Genomic DNA, 12884 nt, shown 5'->3' with positions numbered 1-12884 from the left:
TAAAAAAAGGATAAACCAGAATTATTGGGATGGATCGGGTAGGTAATTTAAACAGCTTTTAGTAGATTTCACTACAATAAATAGAGCAGGATATATTTGTGGAGTCTCTACTCACTAATTTGAAAAAAGTAATTCTTCCAGGTTCTGCTCACTGAGATGATGGAGAGATGCAAAAAATTGGGGAACAAGTAAGTATTGCACACTATAGAAGACATGAGTCTGTCATGAGTACCTGTGGGTCCCTGTAATAGAATTCTCTCTCCCCTTTTGAAAACGCTTTTGGGATGTATAGTGTAGCTTTTGCTCTCCCAGTACCTTACTAAATCATCATAACGAACATCTCTTTTCCAGATGTGAATTTGAAAAATATGCTAGATTACTTGTAGAGTAAAAGTTCATTAATTTAACTTGGTTGCTGCATTTTGGCTCTGAAGCCAAAGTCGCGGACACAGAAGGTGTTCTCTGTGGGTTTGTTGGTAGCCAGGCTGCCTCCCGGGGGGGTTTGCAGCTCATTTTTCTCTGATGAGCTTTGCACAGTCCAGTTCTGCAGTGGCCGAGGAGCTAAAATGCATTAATTACTTATCTGGGGAATGCCAGCATTGGCATCCTGGGACTGAGCTAAGGAGCGCGAGCAAAATGCCATTTTAAAAATGCAATGTGAAGATGCTATGGTATCAGAGTGTGTAATAGGGGTAAAAATAATCCGTGCACTCTGCTGTATTTTGTATATACGTTGATGTGTTTTGTGGAATTTATCTTTCAATCGCCTTTTAGCATTTCTCATTGTAAAGATGAGCTGGGTGCCTCCTCTTCGTGCCTGTTTGCTCTTTAAGGAAGGACAAAATGGCCAGTATAATGAGGGGTTTTTTATTAAAGAAATATTTTGGGGACAGGTCTTTTTTATTGAGAAGTTGAATGATCCGGTTTAGCGGTTCTACAAAGCACAGTAGTCTTCTTTTAAAGTGGAGTTCTGTGTTTGTATGTCTCCTCATGACTGTCAAAATATTACGAAGCAATATGCATCAGTATATATATAAATCTTTAAAAAATCTCAGTATGTTCCATGAACCACGTTGCAGCCATCGCGGTGCAAAGCGCCAGCCCGCATCTCCGTATTTGACAGTGACACAATGAGTTTGTGCTTCCATTGGTAACTTTGACTTGATTGTTACACAGATATGGGTCTGAATGATTAATCATAAATATCTAAATGTGGCATTGCCTGTTATCATATGATAACAACTGGTTGGATGTATTTTAATCCTAACAATGCATCTGTGAGAAATCTGACTATTACAATGCGTATATGTTTGAATTCAGTGAGGAAAAACTTCAACAGAGATTTGCCCTGCCAAAGTATCCTCTGAACTGTAGTTACAAAGAGAGAGTAGGTTTATCTGCTGGTTTATCTGATCTTTCTAGTAAACTGGTAAAATGATGGCTTCAAACCCAGTGTTCTGCGGCCTGGGCTACCTTTTCCTTATCTGATGGCTTCATGTTATCTTGGTTTGCTCATGCACTATTACCCCTCATCAATGCAAGCTCGATCTGTGAGGGTTTTTTCTTCCTTTCAGCCCTTTTAAAAGAAATTAGAATAGATGCCGGACAGTTGTTAGTCTGAGAAGTTGCAATGAATGTAAATGAAGGGACGGCAGGGTTTCCATGCTGATCTGTTCTGTTCCTCGCAGCGCTTTGCTGTTGAATTCAGTGATGTCGGCGTTCAGAGCCGAGTTTATTGCTGCCAGATCGATGGACTTCATTGGCATGATTAAAGAGTGCGACGAATCTGGATTCCCCAAGGTAACTTTTTTGTACCTAATTTGTAACAGTTCCTGTTCCTTGTCTGGTAGAGTTCTTTATACTCTTAGTTACCTTTGTAACTTGCACATCATTTAAATAGAAGGTGGTTTGATCAAAAAAACCTTTCTACATAGTGTCTTGGCTAGAGCAGAACATGCATCTTCTGCTTTTAATTTAAAATTTGTCCTTAACTTTCAGCATCTTCTCTTTTGCTCCTTGGGATTAAACTTGGCACTGGCTGATCCTCCTGAAAATGATCGCCTTCAAATATTAAATGAAGCCTGGAAGGTTATAACAAAGCTGAAGAACCCACAGGTGAATTATTGTCTGTTCTGTTTCACTGCTGATTCTGTGTTTAGCGCAGAATTGTAGCCAGTTGTTCAGTAAGCATATGCTTAGCATGCTTCCCTTTTCTAGATACACGCAGTTGCCAAAAAATATGATACCTAGTAATATCTTTATATGATCCCTGCTTTTGTGAGCTCTACTGAAGCATATCGTAATTCTACATCAGCAACTTCTGAGGTTTGTCATTAGTGCATGAATCACACCACAGGAGTTAATTCGTTTAAGTGTAATTTTTGCAAGTGCACTTGCAACATCTTGTAAATATTGGTAATCATAAGATATCTCTTTCTAGGATTACATCAACTGTGCTGAAGTGTGGGTGGAGTACACATGCAGACATTTTACGGTAGGTGCAAATGACTTTGTTTCCATGGGATGTTTTCTAATACAGACTAAGTGACTATATTAGCAGTTTCATTATAAAAATGAAAAAGCTCTGACTGTTCAATTTAAGCGTGTGGGAGTTCAGTAGTGAATGGAAGAATGTATTTCCTTTCATGAGACACAAAAGATGCAGGTTCGAAGGAGTCTTCACCACTCCCCAGCCCTGTGTATTTCTTATCCTTTTATTTTAATGGCAGATGGACCAGTTTAAGTAGGGATTTACTGGAGCTATGGCTGAAGTTCCTGGCTTAAATAGAGCTCTGCAGAAGGCCGATGCTTTGACAAATGGAAATAATTTATCCAGTTGGTTTTCAGTGACTTGATTTATGTGCTGATTTCATGGTTGTGCTGTGTAACCTCATTTTTTTGCTACACAGAAGCGAGAGGTCAGTACAGTTTTGGCCGATGTTATCAAACACATGACCCCTGATCGAGCATTTGAAGATGCTTACCCACAGGTAAAGAATTTCTTTTGCCAAGTCTCTAAAAATCTGATGTGTGTTTTCTTAGCTGAAATTAATTCTCGAACATTACTAATGTCTCTTACCACAAAATATCTCTAAACCACTGGCTATAATTTGGCAAGCCTTTGGGAACACTGTAATGTTGTGGTTTGTTCCTGCTTTTTGCAGTCTTTCAGTTCAGAGTTCAACAGGGCCTGACAAGGCCCAACACAGCTTGACAGGGCCTTACAAGGCCTGACAGAGCCCAACAGAGCCCGACAGGGCCTGACAAGGCCCAACAGACCCTGACAGGGCGTGACAAGGCTCGACAGAGCCCAACAATGCCCAACAGAGCCTGACAGGGCTCAACAGAGCCTGACAGGGCTCAACAGAGCCTGACAGGGCTCAACAGAGCCTGACAGGGCTCAACAGAACCTGACAGGGCTCAACAGAACCTGACAAGGCCCAACAGGGCCCAACAAGGCTTGACAGAGATCAACACAACTCAAAAGAGCCGGGCAAGGCCTGACAGGGCTTTCCTTCTTCCTTTTTCCTTCTTCCCTTTTCCATCTTCCCTTTTCCTTCTTCCTCCTTCCCTCTTCCTCCTTCCCTCTTCCTCCTTCCCTCTTCCTCCTTCCCTCTTCCTCCTTCCCTCTTCCTCCTTCCCTCTTCCTCCTTCCCTCTTCCTCCTTCCCTCTTCCTCCTTCCCTCTTCCTCCTTCCCTCTTCCTCCTTCCCTCTTCCTCCTTCCCTCTTCCTCCTTCCCTCTTCCTCCTTCCTTCTTCCTTTCATCAATCTTTCAGTTCCAAGAAGTGCTAAACCAGAACAATTTCTGTGTTTAGAAGCAGCACTAGTTAACGCCCACATCAACAGCGGTGTCGTGCTGCAGAAATCCAGCACTCGTGGCAGGCTGTTTGCCCAAAAGTGAACCACAAAATAAGGCGTCAGTGTAATATTGTGACCGGTTCTTGAGCCTGCATGCCAGGTGAGATATGGGTTAGTGGAAGAGGTTCTAGAAGACAGTTTTTGTGGTTACTTGGGAGGTAACTAAAGTGTCTACAAAGCAAGATTTAACAAACCGCTTCAGGGTTTTTTGTTTACTTGGGTTTTTTTGAGTCTAGAGTACTGGAAGACGTGCAGGCTGTAAGCTGGAAAAAAATCTACCTAACCCGAAAAACTGAGGAACAAATAAAACCTCTGTTCATAGTTCTGTGGACCATGATGGTCTTCAGAGCAGCTCCTCTTGGAACAGTAAAGCTGCATTTGATCTTGCACTGGGGAAAGAAATTCCATTGATGATGCTTGAAGTGGCTTCCAGCCCAGTTTTCTATGAATACCTAGAGAAGAATCATCTTTGGTGTGGGCAGTCTTAATTTTCAACTTGTATTACAATAACCCTCCTGCTTTTTTTTTTTCCTTTAGCTGCAGTCAATTATTCAGAAAGTTATCACCTATATCCATGACTTTTCTCTGCTTTTTTCAGTGGTAAGTGATACTCTGTTTAATGCATTTTTAGGAAGAACTGCTTTGTGCTGCTTCCGCAAGAGATTTCACCTCACTTGAATATTTAGGCTGTTAGATTCTCCAAGTTTGTTTCTTGCTATGCCATAGGTGACAATCAATGGAAGATAAAACACTATTTGTGTGTGTTGGTGTAGTAGCTGTCTCTATGTTATGATGTATACTTAACGTGCTCTTCTAGGGCTTAAGTTTGGTGATGAAACCAAGTGAAACTTGGCAAGATCAGAGGCTGAGGGACAGAAAGAAGAACAGGGCAGGTGTCTGAGTACTGAAACCAGCTGAAATTCAAACCTCACCCTGTGGATCTGGGGTCTTGGTCACAAATCGCTCAAATAATTCTGAAAAACTTACCCTCACTATATTCTCGAGGTGGTACAGAACGTATTTCAGTATCTTCACAACTTAAACCCATATCTTTGAAGAAAATTTGAAGGTCTTGGACTTTGAGAAGTTGCCCTGGATACATACAAAAGGGTCGCTGGTGTCTGGCCTTTTTTCATTGGTTTTAATATCCTACCTTTTTTTCTCATAGGAATTTGTTGTGATCTTAAGCTGTTTCAAGCATATAATTCATTTTTTAAAAAATTGCAACATTTGATTCAAACAGTTCAATGTTTTAATCTGGATCTCTGCAATCAATAATCTGATACACCTTTCAGCCACCGGTGCTTTCCCATTTGTTCCACTCTTTGATCCTTCACGATGAATTACTGCCTTCAAAAATGATTTAAATAATTGTAGCTAAAACAGCTACAATTCTAAAACTTACCCCAAATATTTATTGGTTTAGTGTGCTGTTTGTAAAAGACCTAATTTTTGCGTATTAATACTTTCAGGAGAAATTCCTGCCATTCCTGGATATGTTCCAGAAGGAAAGTGTGAGAGTGGAGGTTTGCAAGTGCATCATGGAATCTTTTATTAAGTAAGTGGAGAATATTGAGATGAAACGCACTCTGGAGGGGCTGGGGAATGTGGTGAAAGCTTGCTAGGGTGGGTGTATAGTATAGAGTATATGTGAAGGTGTTCCAGCCTATGGGAAAATGGAAATGTGTTGATTTTGTTAATCTATTGATTGACTGTTTGACTGTTCACAAAAAAAGCTGAAATCCAAGTCATGATACTGCTGCTGACTTGTTGTGGATTAACAGAATAATTGTCCTCTGAGCTTTTTGATATTGCTTTAGTTGGTTTATGAAATTTATTTCGTCTTCCAGCTGATACGGTAGCATTGACCTTTTACCTTGGTATAACAGAGGAAGAGCAAGACGCTCTTTCATTACAAACTGTGTTATGTGTTATACAAAACCGAGTATTTCCGCAGTTGAAAACCAAGTTAGAAGATGAGGCTTCATCTTCAAATATTGTATTAATCAAAATCAAATGGTCCTTTTCAAATCATTAACAGGTTCCTTGAAACATATTTTTGTTCTTCTTCACCTTCACATCAGGTATTTGCACACGCCGCTAAGCCCAGCCCAAGCCTGCGCTTGTCTAGGCTGGACTGTCCAGCTCTCTCGGCCTTTGCTCGCATGAGAGATGCTGCAGCGCCTTCATCATCTCAGTGCGCGGTGCCTCTGCTCCCAAACAGGACGTTTCTCCTTCCTGTCTGTCCAGCAGTAGCTGAGAAATTATATCCCTTCTTGGGAGATCTGGACTTGCTTTGTTTGGACGTTCTGAGATTGCTTCTTGGTATCATGTGTCCAGCTTGTTGCATCCCTTAAGGAGTCGGGTTGTGCGGTTTGGCTCCGTGTTTTAAGATAACATTTCTTGGCTGGCGTTTTTTGGAACTGTACATCTGTTAACCATGTGATCTTTGGAGTTTCGTTGGGTGAAAAATGAATATAAAACTTCTGTAGTGTCATGCGATGCAGATGATTGGAATTACGCATTAAATCAGCATTATTCTGTTTATTGCTTTTAATTTTGACAGAGCAGGATTCTTCATCACTCTTTCTAAAAATTTTATAGGCATCAGCAGGAATCTACAAAGGATCCCGTTATACTCAACGCTCTTCTGCATATCTGCAAGACAATGCATGATTCTGTGAAGTAAGATTAACTTTATTTGTACTAGTAACTATTGTTAATGCAAAGTTGGGCTGCTCGGTGAGCAGTTTCACATTTCTGAGGCTGTTTGTTTCCTGGTGGATTCAGACATGGATCCTGTTAGTGGTGAGGGAAGAGCTGTGCAGTGGAGTGGCAGCACGTACCATTTGCTCTGTAATTACTGCTTTGTTTTGAATACCGAAGCAGAATTTTAATAGGAAAGTAGCAATGGTTTTGTAGAATTTTCTAGTGAAGCAGAGACACTAAACAATCCAATCTTTTAAAAATATTCTTGAAACCAATATAATCTTTGAGTTATAGTGAATAAAAACCAGTTTTTGAGATTGAAGTGAATATGTAGCTATGAAAGCACAGATTGCCGTACTCAGTTGTACCTTTTTGGGGGCCCCTTTTTTCAGCCGTTACAAAGGGGTGTAAAATCTTTAAAAGGGCACCTGAAATCTCTCTAGAACCAGAACAGTCGCCAGAACAGAAGCTCTGGATCCATCCGTGTCTTTCTCCTAAATCCTCCTGTTTTCCCCTTGACTCTGAGTGCTGAACGGTTGGCGATGCTCAGGGCCCTGTTGCACCCTCGCTCTCTGAATGTGCAGTGTGGAAAGCAGTTGTGCTTTGGACATAACTCGCAAAACCACACAGAACACTGTGCCTGATTGAAAATAGAGCCAGAATCGCTGCCAGTTTGAAATCTTAAGAGCAAAACTCTCCTTTTCTTTTTTCCCTGGTTCAGGTTGAGTAAAATTGTAAGGGCACAATTAATTTGGCACCCTGAGCCGCTCAGAATGGCAGGAACCTGTAACTTTCTCTGCCTTGATATGCCATGAATGCAAGATTTATTGCCAATAAACGTTTGGCACGTAATTCCAATTTATACCAGCTAGAGTGCTTTATTTGGGGCTGAAGCACCGTACGTGGCTGTATGTTGCACTAAAAGCCACGTCAGCCTTTAAATAGAACACGATATTGAAGCTGAGACAGCTTATTAAAAGAAATTAAGCCGTTTCTGGCAATCCATGTCTGGTGCTTCCGCTGACATTTTGCCAAAGCCATTTGATAGTTTACTGAGATCCTCAAAACCCCTTAACGCAGGAGTTCTTTTGGCTGAGACGGTGTACATGGTGAGCTTGGTTGTGTTGTGTCAAATCATGAATTCTGACTGTCTTACAGTGGTTCCTGTGGCTGTTTTTCCATCCTGCCCAGCTGGTGCAGGAACGGCCTGTGCGCCGGGGGGGCCCGTTCAGAACTGAACTGGAAACCTGGGGCTGACCCGCAGATCTCATTAGGAGTCGCTGAGCCGCTCAGAGCCCATCAGCTGACTCCTTTGATTTGCAGCACGCTAACGAGCTAATCACGCTGAGCTTTTCTTTCCCCCCTTTGCTGAATTTGTATAATAAAACTATTGTTCTCTTCCCATCTGGTGTCTGAGCTGGGAAATTGGCCATTGATGTCCTAAAGGTCAAAGCTGGAGACAAGTATGTAATAGTAAAAGGATTAAATTGTATTAGTTAATTGTAATTTAACCTTTTGCTCATCTGTTCTCAGTGAAACAGGTTTGACTTATTGGATTTTCATGCGATGTAAAGTTGTTTCAAATCAGGTTTGGGCTCTTGCTGTAGAATAGGGAGCTGTGATCATCTTCAAAAGAAACCAAACCGAAACCTAATGTTGTTTCTAAAACAGATACATTAACTATTCCATATAACATTTAAAGTGCATTTTAAAAGCTTTCCCACTAAAATAGGATAATTTTCTTATAAAAATAGATTTACTAATTTAAGTTTCTGTCATCAGTTCCTACTCATGTTGTTACACAGGTCTGAAGCCCTTTGCTTGCTGCAGTAAAGAACATGAGCTCAGCTTCCTTCTCCTCCTGCCAAAATTAGAGTTTCTGTAAAATCTAAAGGCACTCTTAGCAATTTTTACTTTTTTAATTTATTTTTTATTCTGGAACTTAATTTGGTGCCTGGTTGACTTGGTGATATTCATATTAAAATCAGCTGTATTGCTTTGTGACTAAAATGATGAGCTTAGTGGTCTTACTGTGCGATAAATACGTTGTGTGAATAGAACAGTATATAAATTAGCACATATCTTTTGAACCTTTGCAGGTAAATCAGATAAGCAGTATTCTCAAATTTACCATATAAATTGTCTTACAGTGCGCTAACGCTGGAGGATGAGAAAAGAACGTTAGCGGCTCTGATAAATGGATTCATCAAAATGGTGAGTGATGGTCGAGCGCCATGCGGGGATGCGGAGCTGGGCAGGGACCGCGGCTCTGACTCTCATGTTGCTTATTTAATCATCTTTTCTGCTGCTTTTTAAAATCACATGTATGGTAAGTATTTACAAGTTAAACAGCAATTAAAGCTGTGCATATTACGGTATCAAAGAGGTTCCCTGATTCGGTGAGTGCTGGTGAATGGGGCTGCATCCAGCTGACCAGTCACTAGTGGTGTCTCCAGGGGTCAGTGTTGGGTCCAGTCCTGTTCAACATCTCGATTGATGATTTAGATGAGGGGATTGAGACCATCATCAGCAAATTTGCTGATGATACCAAGTTAGGAGGGAGTGTGAACCTGCTGGAAGGCAGGTTCAACAAGGGCCAAGTGCCGGCTCCTGCACTTTGGCCACAACAACCCCCTGCAGCGCTCCAGGCTGGCACAGAGTGGCTGGAGAGCAGTCAGGCAGAAAGGGACCTGGGGGACTAATGGACAGGAAGCTCAACAGGAGCCAACAGTGTGCCCAGGTGGCCAAGAAGGCCAATGGTATCCTGTCCTGTATCCAAAATAGCATGGTCAGCAGGACAAGGGCAGTGATCCTTCCCCTGTGCTCTGCATTGGTGAGGCCACACCTGGAGTATTGTGTTCAGTTCTGGGCCCCTCAGGTTGGGAAAGAGATTGAAGTGCTGGAGCGGGTCCAGAGAAGAGCAACAAGACTGGGAAAGGGACTGGAACACAAGCCCTATGGGGAGAGGCTGAGGGAGCTGGCCTTGTTTAGTCTGGAGAAGAGGAGGCTTAGAGGTGAGCTCAGCACTCTCTAGAACGACCTGAAGGGCAGTTCTAGCCAGGGGGGGATTGGGCTCTTATCTCAGGCAGTCAGCAATAGGACAAGGGGGCATGGGCTTCAACTCTGCCAGGGGAAATTGTGGCTGGAGATTAGAAAGCAATTCTGTGCAGAGAGAGTGGTCAGCATTGGAATGGCTGCCCAGGGAGGTGCTGGACTCACCAGCCCTGGAGGTTTGTAAACTGAGATTGGCCATGGCACTGAGTGCCATGATCTGGTCAATGGACTGGAGTTGGACCAAGGGTTGGACTGGATGAGCTCTGAGGGCTTTTCCAACCTGGTCAATTCTGTGTTTCTGTCAGTGAGGTTCCACTGTCCAGCTCCAAACAAAACCAATACCAGCTTTAAAAAACACAAAATGAAGATAAACAGAGATAAGAAGAGCATACAAGTTATCTTAATTTACAAAGAAGATAATTTGTAGCGTCAACTTAATAGTCGCACAAAAACTGCAGCTGCTTTTTTTCTGGAAATCAATTTGCCAGCCTCTTATCCCAGTGAAATCTTTTGTTGTGTTGGAGATGTCAGGTTGGTTTAGGGAGCTGCTCTCAAGCCTTTTTGATTCTCTAAGCAGCTCCTCTCTACATTGGCTTTTCTGTCACATCCTCAGAGCTCACAGCCTTTGTCTCTGCACGTCCTCTTCGCTCTTTGTTGCAATGCTATGAATTTATCTATGGAGCGTTGCTTTCTCTTCAGCGATAATTTGCTATTGAATATGTTTTTAATAGAATTTTGCTCTGTTTACCTTTATATGCGGTATAGTGTTGTAGAATTTCCTTCAGGAGGATTTCCCACATCGAACAATATTTGATGTGGCTTTTATAGTCTTGGTTTAGGGGAAAAAAAATCCCATAGTAGCAAAACGACTAATTACACATTTTAAAGCAGCACACATTAAGGTATAGAGGGAAAAGCAGTTGTAACAGTCAGCCTTTTTTGTGCAAATTTTATATTTTTAGGGAAACTTTCTTGAAACTAGGACTCCACAATCAGCACTTGCACAAAGAGAGGAAAGGCACAGACAGTTTTCTGTGATGGAAGAAGCAATCCTTTGATCTTTCGCTGTATGGATCCAATGTAATTTTGATTTTAACTCTGTAAAAATTTCTTTTGCTTGTGGCTTGAGAAATAACAAATAATGTGACCTTCTATTGCAACAAAAATGTGTTTGAATACATAAATGTAGACTGCCTGGAGACTGGTCCTCTTGCTGGGCTTTTAACTGACAGCTGAGACACTCCAGCTGACAGCACTTGGTGTTCTTTTAAATCTGGAGGGGTGAAGTTGGGTGTTCTCACACCAGGGTGGGTTTGACTTCTTTCCTGCCTGTGTGCAAGGTTGCAGACTTTTGCCGTGCTGTATACGTGTATATTTATTGCGCAAACTCAAGGAAAAGCTGCTTTTCTTGCTGGTGTATCTAGGTAGGAAAATGCTGATATATCTTAGCAACTAGAAATTACATGAGTCTGAATGCACGTTCACGGATCTACTCCTGTTGTTGCGGGGTTTACGGTGGTTTCGTTTTTGGTTTTAGTGTGTGAAGGATACCAGGCCTTTGTCCCCGTTCTGTAAAGAATCAAGAGTTCTGCTCGTTTGCAAACACTTCACAAATCTAGATTTTAAATTTTTTCTTGAAAAATACTTGATCTGTAAAGCGGGAGATCATGTAGAGTATGGGCAAAAGCAGTTTTATATTTTTTAATGGCCTACAGTGGTAAAATGTTGGGCTTTTTGTCTTCTACAGGTTTCTTTCGGCCGTGACTTTGAACAACAGCTGAGTTTCTATGTCGAAGCCAGGTCAATGTTTTGCAATCTGGAGCCAGTTCTAGTCCAGTTGATTCATGTAAGCTGCAGTTTATTTACATCATCTTAATAAGTGGGGATATATTCGCACTTCTCCCATTCCCTGCCCAGATTATTGGTCTATGTCAAAATAAATCTGAAGTCTTTTTATCAAGTGTTGTTAGGGTAGACTTTGATCTCATCTCTTATTTTATCACCCCAGACTCTCTGAAGTTCTTGCTTGACAGGCATGTTTGGTATCATTGCAATACATAAAACTGGCTGTCTTGCAAGAGACTTCATGTCTAATCAAATAAGTGGCACTTTAGTGCATTCCTAATTTGAGTTGTCTCTTGTATAATCCTTGATGTAGCAGAGATCAGACTGTCCCGCTGCAGATGCAGGCACAGTCCTGCTGACATTGGGAAGGTGAATCTCTTTTCTGTCACATGTCAGGTGAGCATTAGCTGGCTCTCATTCCATTGCAACCTTGTATCTTCTCTAAGATCCTTTTATTATTTTGATTTTTTAATAAGTGTGTTAGCTAGAAATCATGATTTGTATGGCAGGGAGGAGCCGGTGACAGCTCTATAGCTGTGAAACAAGGGATGAGCTGAAGCCTTGAATAAATCAAGTCTACCCTTACAAACCTTCTGAACCATATTTGCTTTAAAGCCCAGTCACCAAAATTCTTGAAGTAAAAACTAAATAGTACAGGGAGGGCACACCATATTGGGGTCCCTTTTAATGGTTTCTATTCTTCAAATGCATGCCATAAAACCGGTGGTTTGTTCTTTGCTGCTGTCCTAATAAATCTCTGCATTCTTCGTAATGATTTGCTTTTGTTTTTTATCTGTAGTCTGTGAACCAACTAGCAATGGAAACGAGAAAGGTGATGAAAGGAAATCATTCGAGAAAGACTGCTGCCTTTGTCAGGGTAGGTCTGGCTCTAATAAACTTTGTGCCTGCCTTCTTAGCAATAATACTATCTGCTGCCATCTCAGTTTATGATTTTTGCAAAAACAGTATGTTAGTAATTTTTGACACTGTTTGTAGTCTCATTTTATCTTGTTACTGTTGATCTTTACTCCCCGAAGCCAAATGCTGCCCTTTAAGAGAAAAGAAGACCCAAAGCCTCTAATAGCAGCTCTGTGTTAAAGAGCAGCAAGATCAACTCCCTCTGCAAGGGAAGGTTCATTGGAGAAGTGTCTGTGTGACTTCTAGAAAGTTCAGCTGGAGTCAGTATTTGGGTTTCAAATAAAGTGCTTCCTTTGGGCCAAGTGCCTCTGAGCCTGTATAGATACTGGCAGATGAGCTTTGAATGATGCACAGGCTCTGCCAGTCGCTTCTGTTCCCCTCTTCTCACCTGAAATGTAGCAACTAAGAGTCTTCACGTGTTGTTGTCAAAGTTTCTTGCGAGGCAACAATAAACTGTGGCAGATACTCTCTGTTAATTCCCCCCATCCTCTCCATGTAG

General features: G+C 41.7%; 1 protein-coding gene across 2 annotated transcripts in view; it reads left to right on the top strand.

The window, feature by feature from the left end:
- VPS35L (VPS35 endosomal protein sorting factor like) overlaps positions 1–12884 on the top strand; it is a 49144-nt gene that overhangs the window by 19453 nt on the left and 16807 nt on the right. For both annotated transcript variants that reach the window (XM_065850752.2, XM_071815142.1), the window contains 11 exons: positions 142–188; positions 1689–1800; positions 1999–2115; positions 2441–2494; positions 2910–2990; positions 4397–4459; positions 5332–5417; positions 6464–6544; positions 8719–8782; positions 11370–11468; positions 12267–12344. In XM_065850752.2, coding sequence (XP_065706824.1) covers positions 142–188; positions 1689–1800; positions 1999–2115; positions 2441–2494; positions 2910–2990; positions 4397–4459; positions 5332–5417; positions 6464–6544; positions 8719–8782; positions 11370–11468; positions 12267–12344 — 882 coding nt within the window. The remainder of the gene's footprint in view (positions 1–141; positions 189–1688; positions 1801–1998; positions 2116–2440; positions 2495–2909; positions 2991–4396; positions 4460–5331; positions 5418–6463; positions 6545–8718; positions 8783–11369; positions 11469–12266; positions 12345–12884) is intronic.

Source organism: Patagioenas fasciata, chromosome 15 (genome assembly GCF_037038585.1).
Source record: "Patagioenas fasciata isolate bPatFas1 chromosome 15, bPatFas1.hap1, whole genome shotgun sequence".
Classification (NCBI taxonomy): domain Eukaryota; kingdom Metazoa; phylum Chordata; class Aves; order Columbiformes; family Columbidae; genus Patagioenas; species Patagioenas fasciata.
The sequence above is the reverse complement of the archived record's forward strand: the minus strand, read 5'-3'. Positions and strand labels throughout refer to the sequence as shown.